The sequence below is a fragment of the Egretta garzetta genome, unplaced genomic scaffold (genome assembly GCF_000687185.1).
Source record: "Egretta garzetta isolate BGI_Z169 unplaced genomic scaffold, ASM68718v1 scaffold68, whole genome shotgun sequence".
NCBI lineage: Eukaryota > Metazoa > Chordata > Aves > Pelecaniformes > Ardeidae > Egretta > Egretta garzetta.
This window is the reverse complement of record NW_009260774.1, coordinates 6,256,358-6,278,870: the sequence shown is the minus strand read 5'-3', so window position 1 is coordinate 6,278,870 and position 22,513 is coordinate 6,256,358. Positions and strand designations below refer to the sequence as shown.

At 36.4% G+C, this 22,513-nt stretch overlaps 1 protein-coding gene across 1 annotated transcript in view; it reads right to left on the bottom strand.

The window, feature by feature from the left end:
- The window catches only part of METTL25 (methyltransferase like 25), a 63,155-nt gene that overhangs the window by 33,190 nt on the left and 7,452 nt on the right, over positions 1 to 22,513 (bottom strand). Inside the window, exons 4-6 of the mRNA XM_035901683.1 lie at positions 17,927 to 18,027; positions 11,647 to 12,276; positions 8,723 to 8,867 (exon numbers count right to left, since the gene is read on the bottom strand). Of these exons, the coding sequence (XP_035757576.1) occupies positions 8,723 to 8,867; positions 11,647 to 12,276; positions 17,927 to 18,027 (876 nt within the window). The remainder of the gene's footprint in view (positions 1 to 8,722; positions 8,868 to 11,646; positions 12,277 to 17,926; positions 18,028 to 22,513) is intronic.

Genomic DNA, 22,513 nt, shown 5'->3' with positions numbered 1-22,513 from the left:
TGACTAGTGGAGAAACAGGCATTGGTTCACATACCATAAGCTCTTTGCTCCTGACAAACAAAAGCTGTCACTATGCACAGACTATTCTTACAGAAGGCCGGGAAGGAATTACCCTATTCAGACCAGCAGAAAATATACAGCGGCATTGTGCCTCAACAATGCTATAAATACCACCATCCAAACAGGAGAGTAATCTTGCTTACCAAGGATTTATAGCTTTAGTAATTCTTCTAGCTCTCAGCATTTTAGTCTTTTTGCACTTGTTCACAATAACAGTCATTATAAAAAAGTGAAGCTTTTTTTCTTCTCAGCTGTGTAATTTTTATTATGTTCTACATATTGTGACTCCATTTCAGAACATGAAATTGTTAGGGTATTATTCGGAGTCTCCTTGAGAGAGCACAAGTTATTTACCTGTGTTCTGCAAGGTGACAGAAGAAAAAAGGTTATTAACAGATAACTTTCTTAGGTCAGTAGTGTAATTGGCACAGGCAAACAAAACATTTTTCTTTCAGTGGTTATAAACGTAAAAAATAATTCTGTATGTTCTTTTGATAATAATTTGTATAGACCTCAATTTTTCTTTAATCTCAAATGTCTTTGACCTTTTGCAGGTATCTCAGTGTCTACAGAATTTCTTATAAATAGATAGTAGTTACAGGACAGCCATTGTGATAAAGTTGTAACAGATGGCTCAAGGAAACAAAGCATGGAAGAAAAGCTAAATGCAGTTCTTAAGCCAAAGTCCTGCTTCATAGAAGGAACTCATCAGATGAAATACCTAAAACTGAGGGATCTCTAGAAGAAGTTACAGAAACATAAGTTATAAACATAAAAAAATTTGGCAAGGCCATATGGCATTCATCCAAAAACTAAAACCAGGATGAAACTGCCAAACTGCAGCGTGCAACTTCTTGTAAATTAAAACTCTTTGGTTCTAGAGAACTGAAAAGCATATAATGTAATTAATGCTTATGAAGAGCTCAACGGAAAGTTAAAGGAGCTTCCAAGCAGGAACCCCCACATTTATATGGAGAGAAAGTATTTTAAAGAATAGAGTAATTGGATATATGAGCAAATATAACATATTTGGGAAGAGTCAACGTGACTTTCTTAAAGGGAAGTCGTATCTCACAAACATATTGGAATTTTTTTTGAAGGCTTCAAATAACACTCAGACAAGAAATATAGAGTGGATTTCCAAATGGCATTCAACAAGACCATTAGAGAAGCTATCAAAACACAGAACAAGATAAAAAGTATTCCTACGGGTAAGTAATAGACAGAAACAAAGGATGGGAATAAAATACCATTTTCCACAGAGGACAGACATCACCAGCAGAGGCCTAAGGAGACTTGTACTGGAACAGGTTGTTGATCAAATTCATAAATGATCTGGAAAAGTTAATGAAGAGTAGAACAAAGTTTGCTTATGATCCTAAGCATAATAAAAAATAGAGCCATTTCAAATATAAATTAGAGATGAAATGGCATATAAAATTCAATGTAGATGAAAGTGATTCAGATTGGGAAAAATATTAACTTTAAGCATACAATGAATGGTTTTGAACTGAGAGCTGACAGTTTGATGAAAAGATCAGCCCAGTACTAAGAAGAGGAAAAAAAAAAGAATTATTAAGGAAAAAAAAGAGAAAACACTATTATGCTACTATATAAATCCATGCTGCACCTGAATCTTAAATACTGTGTCTGGATTTGTTTTTCTCACCTCTGAAAACAAGTAATACCACCCAAAAAGGTGCAGAGAAGAGAAACAGGATTGTTTTAATTAAGGAATGTTTTAATAACAGGAGCAAGTGATATGAAAAATTAAAGCTGTAAGACAGACAATGGGGGAATGAAAAATCTGTAAAATCATGAACGGGATGGAAAAATAAATAGGAGCAGATGTGTACTGGCTTTTACACCCAAATTTGAGGGGTATAAAAAAGAAACATGCAGTTAGTGGCCCTAAAACAATTAAAAGGAAATGCTTCTTCATGCAACAAGCAGTTGATTTCTTACTGTAGCATGCTATGGATGCCATAAGTTTTTGTATGTTCAAAAGTAACCTGAAGGGTTCAAGGAACAAAAATCCATCAAGGGCTATTTAATGCAAATATATCGCTTTGTTCCAAGAAGCTCATGACCCAAAACATACTGTAAGCATGAGAGGGTATTTGGAGGAAGCATTGCTATGATTTTATACTCTTCTATACATGACTGCTGTTGGCCTCTATTGAAGACAAGATACGGGAATAGAAGAACCTTTGATGTTAACAAATTGTATGATTTCCATGTCTTTGCTATGGGGGCTGAAGACAGGCTGTATGTACATTTTGTATCTTTGATCTATTTTGTTATAAAAATATGATTTTATATAAAGTCTTCTTTCGTATACTGATGCCGCATCTGTCAAAAAAGGCCTGAAAATGTGATACAAGCAATGTAGACATTCAAACAGTACTCTCAGGTCTACCAATGTAGCAGGCAGTGTGAAAGCAAGCTAATTCATTAACATATGAAATCATACTTTGATAGCAAAGCAAAGAATTATAGATATTCGTTACCTGTAGAAGTGGAGACAGAAAAAGTTTGTAAAATTCTCAGTTATTTCAAGTATTTAAAAATATTGAAAAACTCAGCTAAGGATGTTTCTAATATAACATCATGAATATAATGAAAGTTTGGTGCTTATTTCAAAGTTGGGATTATCTCAGAGGATTTACACCAACTTAAACTAGTCGAAGAGCTATATCATAGTGTGTTTCAGTCATAAAAATAACATGGAAATTCTGTCACTCAGCTTTTTCATTCCTTTAATAAACTCCACTAATATTAATGAAATTACAACAAATCTGTATTCAAAAGTGTTAAGCTTGGATCATAACCAATGGACAATTATTTATCTTTGGTGATGCTGAAATCCTTGAGGATTCATATTACGAAGTGATACCGAAATCTTGCATGCATTTTCCAGTACTAGGACAAAGACAGAGTAATTATTGAGTAAAGATTATTTAAAATGAATAAGTAATTCCAAACAATGATATAAAATTCTCAATAGCACCTTCTGAGTTTGTAACTAAATAGAACTAAATGTTACTTTTCCTTCCCCTGAGATTTTTCAGTGGAAAGTAATCTTTATTGCCCTCATCAAATTCCTTCACGCACAGCCTGTTTTGTCTCTTTGTATACACTGCCAAACTTAGTCAAGGCAGCACTGAAACACAAGTAATGCAACCTGTTTTAGGTCTTCCATGGCATCTATCTTCAATGATGTTATAGTATCCCAGTCCACTTCTAGCGTTTCAAAGAAAGGAGAGGAACGACTTAAACTGCCTTTTTCCTTCATGGGGAAGACTAAATCTTCCTTCATAGTTCATTGAGTTTTTATTTTTCCTAAAAATCCCATCACTGAACGGGATTTTGCTGGGGGAAGCAGTGGCAAAGAAAAATGTTATTTCATTTCAGGAAATATAATCAATTGCCATCAAAATAATTTTCAAAATCCAAACTTAGGGTACGCTTTAGTTACCATGCATTATAGAAACCTTGGCTTTCTCAGTTATAATCTCTTACTGTGTACACATAGAGAATTATAAATGTAAGATAGCTTCAGGTTTTAATGTATTTTTGCTAATTTATTCACGAAAAATACTTTAATAACTTAAATAGCTAATGCTGTCATTTAATGTCTGTAAAATTTACCTAGTTAACGTTTTTTCAAGTTTCATTTTTTTTTCAGGATCAATTTTGATAGAAAACATCTGGGTTTTAGTGACTAGTTAGCTCTGTCACAAATTCATGGAAATGTGCCCTGTGCAGCAATACCTAAAGATGCCTTGGAAAGGAAATCAAGCTTTTTGATCTTTTGCTTGCAAGTGTTTTCCTGTGTTGCCATGGTATCAATGATAGCTATTTTAAGATATTGGCTGTGGAATATCTTTGAAAATATACCTAGGCAACACATAAATCATCTGTACTCCAATACTTCTAAAACAGTGACTAATCTTTCCATATTTCAGTGGAACCGAGTGATATGAAGCCGTTATGCTTGCGTAAGGAATCCTTTACAAAATTCAGTTTTGAAGTCTTCATCCGCTGAATCCACCTTATTCAAGGGCTTTTCTGTTTTCACAAATCTGATAAAATTCTGTATGTGCATTTTGACTACCCTTTGCATCCCTTTTGGTTCCCTTAATTATGTTCACTACCTTTTATAAGTTAGAGCATAACAAAAAAAAGTTTGTATTTATGTAACTTGAGAGTCCAAGACTCTTAGTCTTCTGGAAAAGGTTTGCTGACTTCTTCCAGAGTGCCTTATCGACAAGCGATTCTTCACAGCTTCCAGGCTGGCTCTAGAACTCCTCAGCCCAGCGTATTTCTTCTTTTTCCTAGAGCAGTGACCTGACACTGGAAACCCTTACAAAAGCTGGAGTTCATGATTAGCAGTACTCAAGCTAACCTCAAAAAGGGTTTCTATCAGACAACTATCATTGAAACTACCTACACAATTACACCTATGTCTTATTTTAAATTATGAAATACTTATAAGTAGCTCCTTAGCAATAGTGACGTTCATGTGTTTTTTCCTCAAAACAGAGGATATCATATTGAAGAATTTCCCTAGTTTATAGACTGGTACTGATGTGTTTGGTTGTATGGAGGATGGAAGGAAGAGAATTGGAATACAGAAACGCATCAGTTCCTTTTTAAGGGAAATCAAGTCTTTTTGAAAATATCTTAAAAGTGCAGTTACTGTCTGTTAAAGGATAATTATAGTCCAGCTGGTACATTGCCCCAGAAATGTATTAGCTGAATGTAAGATATAACAGCTCCCCCAAATCCTAAGAATAGCTCCTAAACAGAGGCACAGAGTTTGTTTTAACCTAAAAATCATTAGCAAACTGATTTTTTCCAGAAAAACTGTTATAATGGCTCACTATGTAAATAGGTTTATGTAAAAAGTCTCTAATACATAGTAAAATCCTTACTCCTCTGATGTAATTGACTATTCAATGCAGTAACAGAAAAACCCCAAAGGAATCAATAATACTCACGGTTAAGTGCATTTTATCCACAGAAGAATCTCTGTATAAATAGCCAATTCTCCTTAGAGAAAGCCAAAGTAAAGCTACTTAGAATTTTCCAAGAACTGTCATAATATTCCTTATTAACTGAAACTTAGTATTTGGTACTGCTTACAACAACAGTGAAATTTAAAGATAGGTGTTAAAAGTCACTGCCTTCAACTTCTTCAAATTGAATTAAAATTTGTTTTTCTCACCTCTGATAACAAATAATACCACCCAAAAAGGTGCAGAGAAGAGAAGCAGGATTGTCGTAAGTAAGGAACATTTTAATAACAGGAGCAAGTGATACGAAAAATTAAAGCTGGAAGACAATGGGGGAATGAAAAATCTGTAAAATCATAAATGGGATGGAGAAAATACAGCACCTCTTGGTTGTTGTAGTTACTAATAAATGAAAACAAAGGTTTGATCATCTTAAGACTTCAAAATTATTCCCAGCATAATTGGAAATGTGGTCCCATTACAAATATTTCCAGACTAAATTAGTTTATTTATAGATACATAGAAGGACACCATATACTTATTGCACTATTCAAGACTGTGACTACTGGCACCTATTTTGATCAGAAATGATTCTGAAGTATTCACAACGGGTTCAATAGCAAACTGAATCAAGCACTCTTGCAATATCTTTACTATTTTTTCAATATATGAAAAATGTAAGATTTTATTCCTTGTAGTCTGTCCCTCAGAGACAAAAAAAAAGCCCAAACATGATAACCAAGGCGATTCAATAGCCTGACAAAAATAGCACAGTAACATTTTGTTGATATTTTATCAGCTCACCACCTCAGACTTACAAACACTACGTTAGGCATTGAAACAGGTAAAATTTATTCCCATGAATATCAGTTAATTCCAACAAATATGAAGTGAAAAAGCAATTTTTCACTGGCCTCAAACAAGACTGATCTTGGTATTAAATAAAACTTAACTGCCAGACAACACAGAGCCCATCCACCTCAAGTTATGGCAACCGCCAGTCCACAGCAGCTTTTTCGTGTGCTGGCACATCTGCTTTGACTAGGCTTATAACAACTATCTGCATTTACATTAAAGAAAAAGAAGCAGCAAAGATGGAAAACGTACTACTTTGGGGGAAGGAGCTTTGAGGTGGACTTGCCTCAACTTTGTCCTCGAAAAGATAAAAAAGCTTTTAAACTGGGCAAGAAATTAATATCAATATAAAATAGAGCACTGACATTATTCAAACAGAGAAGCCTTAAAGCTACTAAGTCAAGATACAATTAGTATAAAATGCTATATAACAGAACTTCCCACTGTGTCCTTGCAGGCAAGCCCTTGCTTATTGGACTACCACTACAGGGAAGGTCAAGGAGGGATCTAACTACTCTCTTTGACTACCTAATGGAAAAGAAACAGAAAAGATTAAGCCAGACTCTTCTTGAAGGTTCACGATGAAAAGACAATAGATAATGCACGAGAGATGCAAATTCTAAATGGATAGGAGGAAAAAAACTTTGTGGTGAGGGCAAATATTGGAATGGGCTGCTGAATCACCGCCCTTGGAGATAATCAAAACAGGACTGGACAAGGCCCTGAACAACCTGATCTAAGTTGGTTTTGCCTTGCACTGTGATCCAGACCAGATGACCTCCAGAAACAAGGCCCTGAACAACCTGATCTAAGTTGGTTTGCCTTGCACTGTGATCCAGACCAGATGGCCACTTCTGACTTAAACTGGTTTATCCCAATTCTATGATTTGATCCATTTTGAAAGCAGTACCAAAATTCACTGGCCTCAGACAGCTGCAAGAGGAATTAGTTTACTTCTTGAACAAGTGAATTGTTGGATCCATACCATCTGATTAGTTACAGAGTTCTCTAGCATCCTCTAGAATTCCTTGTCAGTTTGAAATCTACGCATAGGAAGTGTAGACACAAACTATAGCCCTAATTCTTTCCCACTTTCCCTTTGAAGAAATTTTAGCTCTTCAATATTGTCAAGTCTTTGCGCTCTCACCACTCCACTGTGCATTTAAAAACAAGCCATATAGTAGATGTCTTTTCCAGGGGAATACAACAGCATTATAGATTTTAGAATACCTACCTTATAGTAATAGTAAAGAAAAAAATCAAATTTTTTTTGAGCATCACTGGAACTACTTATGTGTTATTTCCCCCCCAAAAAGAATACTGTAATTTCCTTTTATTCTGCCTAAAAGTTCTTCTTTGAGAACAACTTTTATCCTCCAAGCTGAGAAAAATCAAACAGCTAGAAATTCCAACACGCAATTTGGTTTCATTTCCATACTGCTATGAAACTGCAGTATCTCTTGGCGCCATGCATGTATGTCTGCTAGTTTGAACTTTGAATAGCTTATCACACCTGATCCTTTGGTGGTGTCTGAGTAACAATAATTTCGTAAATCCTTATGCACTGGCCTGGAAAAAGTAATCCTACAGCTAGAACAGGAAGTTGTGTCCTTTTTGCAATAATAAGAAACAATCAAAGGCTTCAGACACACAAACTTAATGACAAGTGCCTGAAAAGTTAATCATTTTCCAAAACTCTGATGTTAAAGGAATTGTATGGTTTTTACTAATTGCATTTCTCTAAGTTGGAAATTTTGATTGAATTTTCCTTTCTTTGTTTTTGGGGTGATTTGAAGTGTTGTGAAATAACTGAAACTAATACACTGCAAAAAGTCTTAAAATTGTTGCAGAGCAAGATGAAAACAACATGAAAAGATCATTAAAGCAAGCAAGAGCTAGCATGTGTCACGGTCAGTCTGGAGCTGTGCCTTAGCTGCCTGAGCAGCCAACTGTTAAAGAGCAGCAGCTGGGTTCCACCTGCCTTTCAGTCCATGAAGTTCCCTGAAAGAGCTGAAAGAAACTTTGCCAGTACACCCCCCTCTCAAATTTGGTTGATATGATGATCAGGTTCTAGGACTTCAGCAGACGGTGGTTTAGGCAGCTCAGCTACATACTGCTTGTCTCAGGAAAGCCAGCTATTTAATGTTTTTCATTATGCAGAATTTACCTTTCAAGTAAAGATAGCAACTTTCTATCAAAAATGAAAAAAACCCACATTTGAAAGAAAATTTGCCTATAGTGTGAATCCGCAAACAATTTTCAGGTTGTCTCCCCAAGAAAAAATGTTACATATGTACTGTTCCACAGTGTTCTAAAACTGGCAATACCCCAGAGCACAGCACTCAGATGAGTGGTTTTTGGAGTAGTAACTTACATTACAAGGACTTAATTCTGCTCATAGTTGTATATGTACAACTCAACAGAAATGGATGTTGCATGCAGACAGCCAAGGGCAAAATCTGGTACAGAATATTTCAAAAGGATGAAAACATATTGGACTAAAAGAGTCTCCACGTTTTACAAGTGAAGTAATGGAATAAAACCAGCTGTATTCATAACCACATAAAAACATTCTGCATTAATGTCCCTAATTTCAGCAAGAATATTAGGAATATTGGCATAACAGAAAAGCTACAGGGCATCCGGGAGTGAATGACCCACATAATGTAATTAAAACCAGTACTAAATAAGCCACTGGAAAGGAACAAACACAAGGAGGTTATTAATTAGAAGGTATAATACTCTCAACATGCAAACTGGCAGCCACAAGTTAAGCTCAGAAGAATTACCTTCTTGGTTTTCAAACTGTTCTGACAACAGATGGTAGCAGCAGCCTACGCTGCAAACTGCTTTGATTTCAGGCTTGGCAGTAAAAATTCGTAGTGTATTTGCAGCAAGATCGCCACATGTATGTAGACCCACCATCATACAGTCCTGAGAAGAAAGAGAAAAAAAAGCAGCAATAAAGCATCTCTGTCTCCAACTGAAAGAGCACGAATAACAACGAACTCCAAAACATGCGGCAAACAGTTATTGAGCTGTAAGGCTTAGATACACAACTCCTGCTGTTCTGTTCTAGAATTCTTCAATGCCTAATAAAAGCTCTTCAGTGCTAAGAAAACATGGTGCATTGCCTCTGTGGGGAGACAGATTGCTCGCCGCGTTGTTCAGGTAAGGAACTATGCATCTCTGCACTCCACCTTCCCCAGCCATAAGGAAGCAGAAGTTGACGAGTACGAATAGCAGCTGGTTTACCTGCATGGAAGGGAACATCTATGATGGGTGACTGGACAAGGACCATTTTCTCTTGTCTTTCCTAGCCTTCCCGTTATCGCTATTACTACCACTGCTACTTCCTTTTCTTACTTCAGATTTACCACTGTAAATCTGGTTGGACCTATCCGTGGCATTTCCGCTACTTTAAGTTGCTGAAATCAAAGTCACTTCCTAAATATAGATGTCACGTGACCAGCAGGTTTTCTTATTTCCAAAACTGTAGTACCGCTGCAGTTTTGCAGTGTGCCTACTACTGTTCAACAAATGGGCATTTTCTTCCACAGCACGAAGAAAGAACTTCAGCTCCAGATGCTCTGTTCTTCTGTCCATTCTATTTCCTGCTTTCCGTTTTCCTCAATTTCCCCTTTCCTTGTATTTCTCTGTCCAAATTACCCCTCTTCTCACTATTCATAACAAGTTACTTCCCTTCCAGCATTATCAGCTGGAATCTACATGGTAAACATGGCATTGCTTTGAATTTCAGCTTTATTTATTAACAAGGTTATCAACAAGAAATTAGCCCAGAGACACTCAACGGGGATACGTTTCTATAATCATTCTGACTTTATACGCACATCTATTTTTGCTGCTCTGTATCTGATGTTCTCACCCATCTGTATTATACAGTATATGCATGTGCAAAACAGTAAAAGGTCCCATTTCCGCTGTTTTTTTCATTCTTCCTGTCCCCTTTCTCACCTTCCACTTCATGCTGCTTCTCTGTGCTTGTCCCCGCCTTGTCTTAGGATCCAAAACTTTTAGGTGGCAAAAGTTCAGTTTCAGACCAGCTTAGTTTTTAAAGACATTTTTCCTATCAGGCAGCTTCAGCTCACCATTCCACAAAGCTTTTTTCCACATGCAATTACAGAAACAGTGGAACAAGACTAAAGCTTGGAAGCTAAGGGAAAATGTACACTTGCAAGGGCAGCATTTAAACCCCAGGACAGGAGAAGTTAGATTCTTTCAGGAGAAAGCTAGTGGGGAGATGGCTACCACATGCAAGATAGAGGAAACACATTACAATGCCCCAAACTCCTGAACAATACGAGGGCAGTCTGTGTCAGGTACACTTTTGGACTGTCACTGACTTCAGTGAGGTTGCCTGGGTACAACTGAAAGTACTTTCTGGATCCTTGGCTTAAATGTAGCAAAATTTGACAGCTCAGTATTAGTCCTGGGCTATATACAAACACGTGTTCCTATACCCTTATTTCAGAACTTTATAATTACAATAAAAAATCGTAAATATTTGTAAAACTATTTCTAAAAAGTATTTTATTTCTAAAAATTCTCAAAATACTTTTAAAACATGTAAATGATTGCACATTTTAAAGCTTTTTAATTACACACATCCATCACACATACTGTGCAGTGTGGTTACTACTATTTTTTAACACAATGAGGCTTTTACCTGTTCTGACAGTAATTTTTTTTTTGTACAGAAAGGCAGTGATTAAGATTTCTTCTACCTTTTACATTACACAAATTACATGCTACGAGGACACAAAATCCAACTGTGCAAATGTAAAGGCATATGCTTCATCGACAAGCCCTGCCGCTCAGCCTGTCATTTGCAGACAGACATGAGCTTGCTCCACACATTCTCAGATACTCAGTGAGATTTATTAGCTCAAGTTATAGGGCCATCAGCACAAACCTATGGTCTTGAATCAGAGATGAGTTACACCCCTGAATGTAATAGTTCAGTTACTACTGAACACAGACAAGTTTTTACCTTTCCATAAAGGACTGAATGCATCTATGCAATCAATGTACGTTAGCTTGGGCATAGGAACTAAACAGCCATACAGCTTCTAGACCTGTGCTGCTGTCTTTGGGCAGCTGAGCTCGGGCTCGTTTGTGTAGACACATCCCCGCCAGCTAGTAGATTACTAAATGAACTTAAGGAACTCTGAAAAGTCAAAATACAAAAAAGTTATTTTCGAATAGGGTTCTTTACAAACTCTTTCTATTGAGTACTATACCAATAAATTCTCCTATGCCTTCAAAGTTTGACTGAAATTACAAAAATATAGAACTTAAAAAATGAAAAATTTCAGGAAAATTGAAATTCCAGTGCTTAATATATCCATCTACCTGGTAAATGTAACTCTTTTCATAATAATTATCTATAATCACAATTGTAAAATACCTGAGTGTGGTAATATGTATGCTGTTGACAGGTGATTATTATCTACCCCAAAAATTCTAAAGGCTGCTTTACATATCTGAAATAATCTCAACACATATATTAAATAGAGAAACAATCTGTATCTGCTAGACATACTTCTGTGAACTGGCTGAAAAACATTATTGGGCCAGAATATTCATTTACACCACTGACAGCACTCTATGTACACTCAGCAAGCATTATGTACATATGAAAATGGCAATATAAAGACAATGGACAATCTACTTCAAATATTAGTAAAATAACCTCCAGATCTGTTATGATGTCACTGAGTTCTGTTTCTGCAGTGATGCAAGAGGTCAATGGAAAATACAGGTTTGATTCACTCGACTTGCTCGCTTTAGCCTTGAGAGATGCCATTTTTCTTTGTGCCTTTTCCTCTTCACACAGTTCCCCACAGTTACTCTGAGATGAAGAAAAAAATTCTACAGCATCAGCAGGCAGAACATTTAGAAGATTAAGAACCTCTTCAGAAAGTTTGCTCTCATCAGATTGTGCCCGAGCCACCAAATCAACTTCAGTTTGTTTGCTGGTTTCAGATGTAGCTATTTCTGTGAAACCACAGGAAGGAACTAAATCTTGGATAGTCACTTGGCGCTGACTTTGAAGACTGCTGTCATTTAAGGGCTTTTCATTGATTGCTTTACGTTTAATTTCACTTTCCACTGGCCTGTCATTAGCCTTTTCCAGCCTCTGGCTTTTGAGTTCTGCTCTTCCTCGACTCTGATATGCTTTCCAGTGTTTCTTCAATTTTCTATTCCTTTCATGGGCACCATTTGTGTTGGTGTTTGAGGAGTCAATTCCGTAAACTTTTAAGTTGTATTGCATGGACAAAAATGAACTCAGGTAGCCTTTTCCAGAACCTATATCAACCACCTAGACAGTGGGGAAAAAAAGAAAATAAAATTTGCTGTATTAATGAGCAACAAGACACACTTCAACCAAATGCAAAATAGCTCCCTAAAAATGTAAGCATGGATTTAATAGCTGCCTTGTTAGTACCATCCCTCCTAATACACTTAGTTCTTTTGCTTTGTTGGTCTACCTTCTGACTTTAAAACACAGAATTAAGTCTTACCTGATTTGCTCCAGAGAACAGACACTGCAATACTTACGCAACGTACATGTCCTGACCCTTCTGGGAAAGGCTTTCAGTATATTTTTTGACACAGCACTTCCTTCTGCTATAGAAAATAACCATAAACCACCACCACCTGCCCTTGCTAAACTGGGTCAGGATAAAGAGTTAGCAAAGAATGGGTTCACAGTGTTTAGCTTTGGGCGCCAGCACCCTTACTGAGGAGTCTACTACCGCTAGGTGTACAGAAATAAGCATCTTCAGATTTGGTGCCTAACTTAATCACTTCAGATGTGACCTAAAGGCAGGTGACATTGATAATCCTTTTTATGTCAGAATGCTTATTCGTACGGCTTTCCCATCCTGCAAAAATGATCCATACAGCTTTGATTAACATGAGGATGCTTTTGTAATAAAACAAAGGGGCTCATACGCCACATGTGCTTTCCACTGCCTGTTCTGGAGGAAGGAGTGAATAGAAGGGGTAACCAGCTGGCAGTTTACTTTGTCTCACAGTTGATGGAATGCATCAGTTCAGTGACTGATATCACACAGGAAGAAAAACACTACACAGAGTAGTAGCAGAACCAAGGATAACCTGAGACCTTCAGGTACATAATAAAAGCTTTATATCATGTTTGGTTTAATTTGTAACAAGTGTATTACAAAATTCTTTACAAGTATAGGCAGGTGACATTTCTCTAAGGAAAGAAAAACGTAATGTTCGCTCCTGTTCAGGTACCTACCAAAAATTATGTTGACTAGACATAATGACTTCTTTGTAGATGTTCCTGAAAGTGTTTGATTCAAGAACATCTATGTCTTGTTCTTGGTCTGTCATGCATTCAGAAGAAAGCTTACACTGATATTTGCAAGTCCAAACAGCAGCATACACTACATGGATCCTCTTAAACTCAATTGCATAGTTTTTTACCAGGTAAGAATACACAGTACAGTAATACTCTTACTGAAATGAAAAAGAAAGATTTATTCCTTATTCTAAGAAAGTTAAAGATCTGTACGGCCATGGAATTAGATAAATTTGAATAAATGTCACTGAAGACTATGTAAACCAGTGGAGAATACACACTATTAGCTAAAAATTGTTTACCTGGGCTGCACATGGCTTTCTCAGCTGCACTCATCATGTGATACTGCTGCACATTTGCCACCTAGGTATGCTAAAATCCTCAAATTTCTTGAATGAAATCAGTACAGGAGTGGATTTAATAAAACAGAATTGATATAATCTAAGCATGCTATTTGAAAATGTGATTTGTCACATTTATCACTAATATTCTTCTAGATTATTTAAAAGTGAAGTATTGAAGTAATAATTTTATCCACTATTTTATGTAACAGATACTACTCTTATGCAGAATATGCATATGTTATGCAGGTTTTTAATTATTTCTGTGAAAGGCAGCATTTGGACACAAGAGTCAGCTAGTGAATTATCCCTGGTTCCTAGGTGTGACCTCTAGTGGCTGTAAAGCCAAACTGCTGTTTGGGTAAGGTTTTTTTAGTTGTTTCCAAGCAGAAAGAAAACAGCACTATATCATTAACTTATCACTAGAAGAATCGTTTTAAAATGAAAGGAAAATTTGACTAAAAATAAGCAGGCAACAATCTTGTGCTAAACAAATAGGCGGCATTAAATTATCCCTGCTTTACCTTCCTTTGATTACATAAGGAAAGGTAATCAGCAATCCATAGCGTATCTGCCAAGCATGAACTTTTAAAATGAAATTTCCATGATATAATGAACTACTCCAAAGGTCTTGTCCATAGTGAGTTGGGTACTATGTTTAAACAGAGTTTCTGGCACAGTGCAATCAAGAATTTTGTTTCCAGAAGCACTCCAACATTTCCCAGCACCAAATCACAAATCTAATAGATGCTGAATGCAGAATTGTATCATACTTACATTACGCATTGCAACTCTTGCTGCACATGCTGCAATTTCCAAGGAAAATTTCACACATACATTAAAGAAAACAAATGTGCCTTTAAACAAATAAGAATCATCACTGGCTTCTTTTCAGAATTTAATCAAAAACTTCTTTATAAAATAAAGTTCCACTTGTACAACAGGAACAATGCTTAAAAGGGGCAGTACACAACTGAAAAAAACCCTCCAGCTAGTTTGCTTTCATGTTTTAATTCAAATCATTAACCTAGAAGTGATTACAGTAGAAATAAAAATTTTTGCTTTTATTCTCATTTTACTATTTATTATACGACATTATAAAATACCACAAGAGAGTAATATCCTCTACCACCCATTATACATCACGGGTATGGAGGTGAAATGGAGGGCATTTTTCAAGCCATCAGTGATCTGTAATATCTGAAAGAAACACCCTGAGGACACATGCTGTTGTAAAACATGTGTTGTGTTTTCATAGCTCTAGATTTTTTAATTAAATGCTGCATATATTTTGTTTTGCGAGAAGGACAGAAAAAATCAATAAGGAAATACCTCTCCTAAAACTTTACAATTCCTGTATTTTTTTAAGTTGAAAGGTAACCAAAACAAAAGGAGTCACTTTTTTAATAACTGAGAAGGAGGATTTTCTTTTTTTTTAAAATGTAACTGGAAAGCTCTTTTCATATATTAGGGATTTGTACCTTTGCACAAATAAATTTTGTTACAGTGTATGACTAAAATGGAAAAAAAGTTAATATAGAGCAGTCAGCATTTCATATTCAGCGATATACTGCAATAATATTTTTCATTAAATGCTACTTTTTTTTTCCAAAAAATAAACAGAAAATAATCCTTTGTCTAAAGATACTCCAAGCCATCTGACAGAGATGCATAATCACTGCACGAAATTGCAGCACATTGACAGATACTTAATAATGATTGGTTTGAGATTTTATTAGTAACCAGCTACATCGGGACTTAGGTTAGGTCATCAAGGTGGCTCTACTTTTTTACTCTCTGAATATGGCTTTTACTTTCCTTTCATTCCTGAATCTCACAGGAACTATTTAAAAACTCAATGAAAATGCTATATGAAACACCACCTTCCAGCAAACGCAGAGAACGTTTAGTTTTGTGTTAGAAGCAAACTACACTCTCTTACAGCTTTTTCAGTATGTGAAATTCTTCAACACTTGAATAATACTTCCCTGAAGCAAAAGGTAAGCAAGGCAAAAAACATGCTAATGATAGAACTCTGCTGCTACTGTATTTCTATTCTATACAGAGCGCATCCACTTTACAACTGTTGAGGGCACCCACACTTGTCACCGCCGCTGGCTCTTGAAGGAGCTGCTGGAGAGATCGCCTTCCATCGCTGTAAGCGATCACAGATGCTCACAAATCGACTGCGTCTCATCCAGTAATATTTGGCCTTAATTGCAGCTCTCTATTTACTTGGTAATCCCAGCTGTAAGGAGAAGACTGCCTAAATCTTTGCCTTCGTCAGTCGTTCCTCACAAAACAGATGGTCAGGATTCAGAGTTTTGATCTCTGTTTCCAAGGATGCCACGGGCCTGACCCAAACCTATCAAGAGTACTTCATCATTTACATTAGCTAAATTAAACACAGTCTGAGCCAAATAACTTCCTAATCAAAGTTCAGCTTCTCAGAGCTGAATCCAAGTTTTGGGGCCTGCCCTTCAGTCTATGGCAGCGGTGGCAGCCGCAGCAACTCAGGACACTGCAGTTACCTCTCTGCCACGAAACCGAACAGGGCACGGCCATGTGCTCTATCCCCGGCACACAACTGGCCACACCACTGATTTTGAGCAGCTCCCCTGGGGCAGGTACGAAGCAGGCCAACTAGCGCTCTCCCAGGACAAAGGCCAGGCACAATATGGGGGGCAGGATACACCAGAGCCCACAGTAATACGGACTTGGCCTGCCCAACTGCAGCCGTCTCTGCCCCCTTACCCACATCCCATACATTAATTTTAAACTATACTCAGACATACCTAGGGGGAAAAAAAAAAGGCTCAGAGGGAAAACGTTCAGCATAAAATCTGGGCAGACACCTTATTAATCTTTGGTTTTAAACAAATATAGGTTGTTCTCCACAAAACGGGCTGCCCAGGGAAGTGATTAAGACCCCATCCCTGGAGGTATTTAAAAGCTGGGCAGACGAAGTGCTTAGGGACATGGTTTAGTGGTGGGATGGCAAGGTTAGGTTAACAGTTGGACTTGATCATCTTAAAGGTCTTTTCCAACCTAAACGATTCCATGATTCTGTGATTCTATGATCTTTGTGGGAATGAATATTAGGCTGGAGGAAATTAATCGCCATTTACACTTACAGCCCCTTGCACAGAAAGCAAGTGCAGCTCTGATGTAGAAAGGAATCAAATGCGGTGTCCAGAGCCACTAGTCAACTGCAGTTTAAAGCCAGGCTGAAGATTTAAAGATTTAATCAGTTAAAATGATTAAACCAACTCAGTTAACCCAGATACTTAAAAATTTACTCTTACCACAACGAAGGTCTAAAACATGGAATCTAACAGAACTTTTAATACTGAAAAAGCTTACAGAAAAATTACACATATGTAAACTGAGGAAATGGTATAGGTGTACTTTTTGTCTAATAGAATGTGAAATATGGCACTCAAAAAAGCCAAGTATCGTTGTGATGCTTGTGTTTTGTCAACAGACCTATAAGTAAACATCTAAAACACAGTTTTAATGCAACAGTGATCATAATTACATGTAAGAAAGGGTAAGTTACAATCAAATTTCAGAAAGGAATCCTGCAATACTTCACCATCCAAGGATGAACTTGCCACCTGATGTATGAAACGGCTAATTCATGGAGTAATCGCTGGGTGATAATGGTGTTGGGTGTCCAGATCTGATATGTTTTCTACCAAATGTACTTCATGCATACTCTGCTACATAAATCTCTGCTTAATCTGGTCTCTCTTCAAACTAAAAAGGTCATAACTCCTTCCTAACTGATAGACCTCAGTCCATGTCAGATAACAGTGAACAGCATTAAAAAATAGGAAACAGTTTAAATCTCTTGTGAGCTTTCAAAATTTCTCAGATTTTCTGCTTTAGTCTCTATGTGGCACATGTGTGTGTCTGACAGAAGGAGAAGAACAAAGTTTTGCTCTCCTACTGATGCTTATGGCAAATTGTCAGCAATATAATACTGATAAACAAGGCGGTACCTGTGCATAGCAAAAAGCAGTACAATTTTTAGCTGCTCAAAATAGATAATTTCTTAACATTTTTCATGAGTCATAAAATGATTATGAATCACTGAAAGGCAGCTCCTTTGGAACGATATATTTGTAAACAAAATTGTCCTTCAGCTTGGCCCTCAAGGCCCTTCTTTAGCTACAATTATTTACAGGAAAAAATAAGAACAGCAGTGACAGAATATCAAAATGATGTATTTGAACACAGTAAGGAGAACAATTTGGAAGGTACACGGTCACATTCAGTAAGAAATGCTTTCTTACCTGCTTTATACCACAATAATTCGCTATGTTGTCTACCAGCTCTGACATCACCTGCACTTCATGTGATTTCTTATTATTCATAAACTCATCAGTTTTGACATCTGTAACAGATTAAGAAAATAAATACACATTAACGCAATCCATAATAATAAAGATTTGTGATCAATCAGAAAAAAATACCAGCCTAAAAATATGCTATAGCATTTTTATACTTTAAGGACAGTAATTTATCATTAAAAACTCACTAAATTATTACAAGACTAAACTTCTGAATTACAGATGGATTAGTAAAATTCAACACACTGTAAAACTTAGTACTGTTAGTGTAGTTTTTTTAAGATGTAGCCTATCTAATACTTAACCAGATATTACACAATAGCTGCTACTATAGAACTGTACGTGTTTATTAAAAAATATTTATTTTTGTGTTGTTTATCACAATTACCTTTACATATATGAAATACAAGGGCAGGGACAATTAATAATCACAGAGTACTGCTTGCTACATCTGCAGATTTGCTCACAATATCAATGGGGAGGTATCTCAAATAAAAGCTGTAAGCGATGTGGGGGAAATTCAAAGGAAGATGCACTTTTATTTTCTTTATTTACCCTATGGATGGGTTAGAGAACTGTTACATCTTTATGGTAGAAAATCGCTCATTTCAGTGTTGCTGGAGAATGTGTTAATGAGATGGAGTCAATCTCTACCACGGGTTTACTGCTTGTGGAGAACGCCAATCACCCACTTGCTAATCTCTACATCCCCCAGCCAAAGGAGGAGCTCAGACGTCGCTCCCTTGGGAGAAACCCACACATTTCTCTTAGGTGACCAACACTACAGTACGCTTGGCTCTAGTTAAATTGATGGAAATGTTTCTAACTCTGAGTGATGGCAGAAGAAAATGGAGTTACTGATGAGCATGCTCCTAGAAAACAAGACTTTTCTACATGACTAGGCACATTAATATACTTTCCCATTCTCTGCTTTTTGCACAGTATGCGTTCATCTGTCCAGAAACTGATCATTAGGCAAAAACTATGTTCATTCCTTGATCAGATCATGCTGGGAACAGAGCCAAGAGTGTTACTTCTTTAAAAGAGAGTGGGGAATTGAACTGAGCTCATGAGAAACCTAGTGTTTTCTCTATTTTTCCCAAACCCCACAGGATCTCTCTACTTCTTAAACATCTGTTTTTTTATAATAAACTGTTACGACAATACTTAAAATCTAATATAGAATCTATGAACTGACAAAGGAAAAAATAGACTAAAATACTTTTAAACACAACAAATAGCAGAAACAAGTGTTTGCCATTTCACTAAAGATTCTCCTCAACTTTAAAACTGTGAAGACCTACACGATATCCTAAAAACTTCTTAATTTGTAAGCATTTCAAATGAAAGAAAAAATAAAATAAAATAAATGAAAAAATCTCTTTTTTGTTTGTATTTGAACATTTTTGTGTCTATATAGCCTCATCGGAAGAAGCAGCAGAATGGGAATGGGAAGAAACAGACATTTAACTTCTTGACAGAAATAAAAGATGTTTGACTATTCTTCAAAGCAGCACTGTCACTCTGAACTATGACCACAAATTGCACCTTTTACTCTTTGCTATAGTATGAACCGAAAGGACTGAGTTGGGTAATGCTGTGTGAAGTACTGTTTCAGAGAATACTTAAGCCAAATTAAGTATTTCAAACATGGAAAAAAATCAGAAATCCAGAAACGAGACCCAGCTTACAAAAGCTGAGGTTCCGGGCAGAAAAATGATAGTTTTCTTATATATATATAGTATTTATTACCTTAGCTACTAAAGATTCTTAACCATTTTTAGACTTCTCTTCCTACTTTTTGCAGAATGAACTCTACTTATCTTTCAGCTCAGAGAAAATATTGCCTGCAGAAAATTATGGGGGTTTTAATATATTTTACTGTTGTTGCAAAATTCTGATAGATTTTTTTTTACATTATTTTGGAAAACAAGCAGACATATTACAATCTAGTAGAAAAAATTTATTTGGGGCTGTTTTATATTGCCAAGACAACTGCAAATTTGAAAAAAAATATGTATACTAGTTTTAAACAAACTGTGTAATTCTGCTATCACAAAATTACTTTCTTGAAACAAGTAATTGTAGATGTAGATTTCCTTATTATGTGTACAACTGATTCAAACAGAACAAATCCTAATTTCAAAAACCATAAGAAATGTAGAGATCCATCTCCTTTTGTGATGAATAAAAAAAGTGGGGTTCGAATACTTCACAGAAGTACCATGGATACAACAGAAAGCTTAATGATACTAGTTTTCACTGGTACTGAAATGTTGCTTATTTCTGTTGTGAACGTCTACAACAAGTAGCTGTCTTCCATTTGAAAAACTCCTTCAACTCTGTAATGCCATTTACAGCTACATCTTTAGTTGTGAAGTTGAACAAACTGAGGGGAGACTGTCTTTTATAAAGGGCTAATGCAGATGTTCCTAAGATCTCCTATGGCAGGGTGCAGGGTTTTTTTTCCCCAGTTACTTGTGGAAATTCAGATACACCAGATTAAAAAAAAAAAATTCACAGTCCACACCAGACACCACCACCTATACAGAAGTTACACTACTATGATTTAATTCCATAAGCCAGAGTGAGGGACTGGGATAACCCTACACTAAAAAAATACCAAGGCAAAGTGATATTTCAGTACACAGAATTTAAAGACAGATTCATTAGCAGTCACTGCATGACTACTACCTCGGCCATCAACACATTGCAAAGGTAGAGACTACTTTTAATCCAATACTCTAGCAACCTTCACTTCTTATATCAGATATGAATCTTGTAACAAGAGAAATTCTTCCTGCTGGCTTCCTCCCCTTGGGCCAGGCCCTTCTGGATCCCATGTGCTCAGTGCAAGCAACCTGATGGTGCAGTAAGGACCAGAGTGACCTTCCTTAGGAAGCAATGGAGAAAGCCCTTTAGGCTCAGAACTCCATTCTGAGTAGCTGTGTCCACAATACGCTTAAAATGTTTGTACTTACCAGTTATTCCATGGAAGGATAGCAATATGTCTGCATTAAGATGGTGAAGAAGTTAGAGAACTATGCAAGTATGCAAAATGTGGGAATAGGCTCATAAGCATGTTTGTCTTAGAACAAGAAAATGTATTAAAAACATCTGAAACATAAATGGAATTATCCTGATGCATACTTTCATGAGCAAGGCCATTGTAAAGTTTCCAATTTTCTCAGACTTACGCTTCTCTTGACTTGCAAGCTTTAGTACGTTAGGAAATGAATCTATTCTCTGAAATACAGAATTAAGTCCAAAATATCTAAAATAGCTTACAGTTTAAAAGATCACAACTTTCATTTGGCAACTTGCACGTTATGAATCTATGATTTGGTATATTGCTTCTGCCAAATGATTACCAGGAACTTCAAGTAAGTTAATTTAACTTACTTACTGCCAATTCAATGCAAAGGTTTTGAATTATAATACTATTGTATACACTTGGAACATATTTTTTCTATGAAGTACAATTTAGAATTACTGCATCACAAACCCAGGCCCCAGTTACCCAAATGGGCAGCACTCCTGCTTAATATTCAGCAATTGTCTTACTCCTGATGTTCCATTCTGCGTGACAAAAAGATGAAAGAAACCTTGCATTTTTTGTCTGAAAAATCTAATCCAGGTATGAACTCAAGTATGAGTATAACAAAGTAGAACTACAGAATTACAGAAAATTAAGGAGGGGATGAGAGCATAATAAAAATGAAAAGAACAAAAAAGCAAGTGAAAGAAAAGCAGCATATAGTTATTGAACAAGAAAAAAGGGCTTCAGATGAACTAATAGCAGAAGGAAGGAAGCCAGAAAGTAAACTTACAGTAAGACCACCGCACAACAAACCATTAAGACTATCTTAGCTATGGCATTATAGTAATTTTGAAGAAATGGGAAACTGGGGAGTCAACCATGGAAAATGGCAAAATTGGAAAGAGAAGGTAGCTGTACAAAATGGCAGAGATACCCAACATATATAATGATGTTATCGCCTAGGATAAGAAACATCAGAGTTTTAACGTACTGTAGAGATAAAACACATTAGAAAGCAAAGGCAGAGAGCTGCTCAGTCTGTCTCTGAAAAACTAATGAGAACTCTGAAAGACAGTGACAAATCTACAATGACTGAGGACTCAATGGAGAGCGCATTTTCAGTGAAAATGACCATAGTCAATGTAAGTATAAATGCCAGTTTATCATGCAATACAAAAAAATATAATCAGGGGCAAGACTTCCAGTGTCCAACTTGATGCCAACTTGAGAGTGTTTTAATCTAATTTCTTTAACTACTGAAAATGAAATTACTTTAGGTTTATGACATATGTTTGCTATTGGTCCAAAACATACAAAATTAATAAAATCTTCTTTTTTTTTTGAGACATCAAAAACTTATTGGGCCACATTCAGCTAAATGCCAAAGCACATATTTAATATTAAACAAAAGATGTAATAAAAAACTCCCACTTGCCACATTTTGGGGTGAGACTTCTGAAAAAAAGCAAGAATAGCAACAATGATTCCTG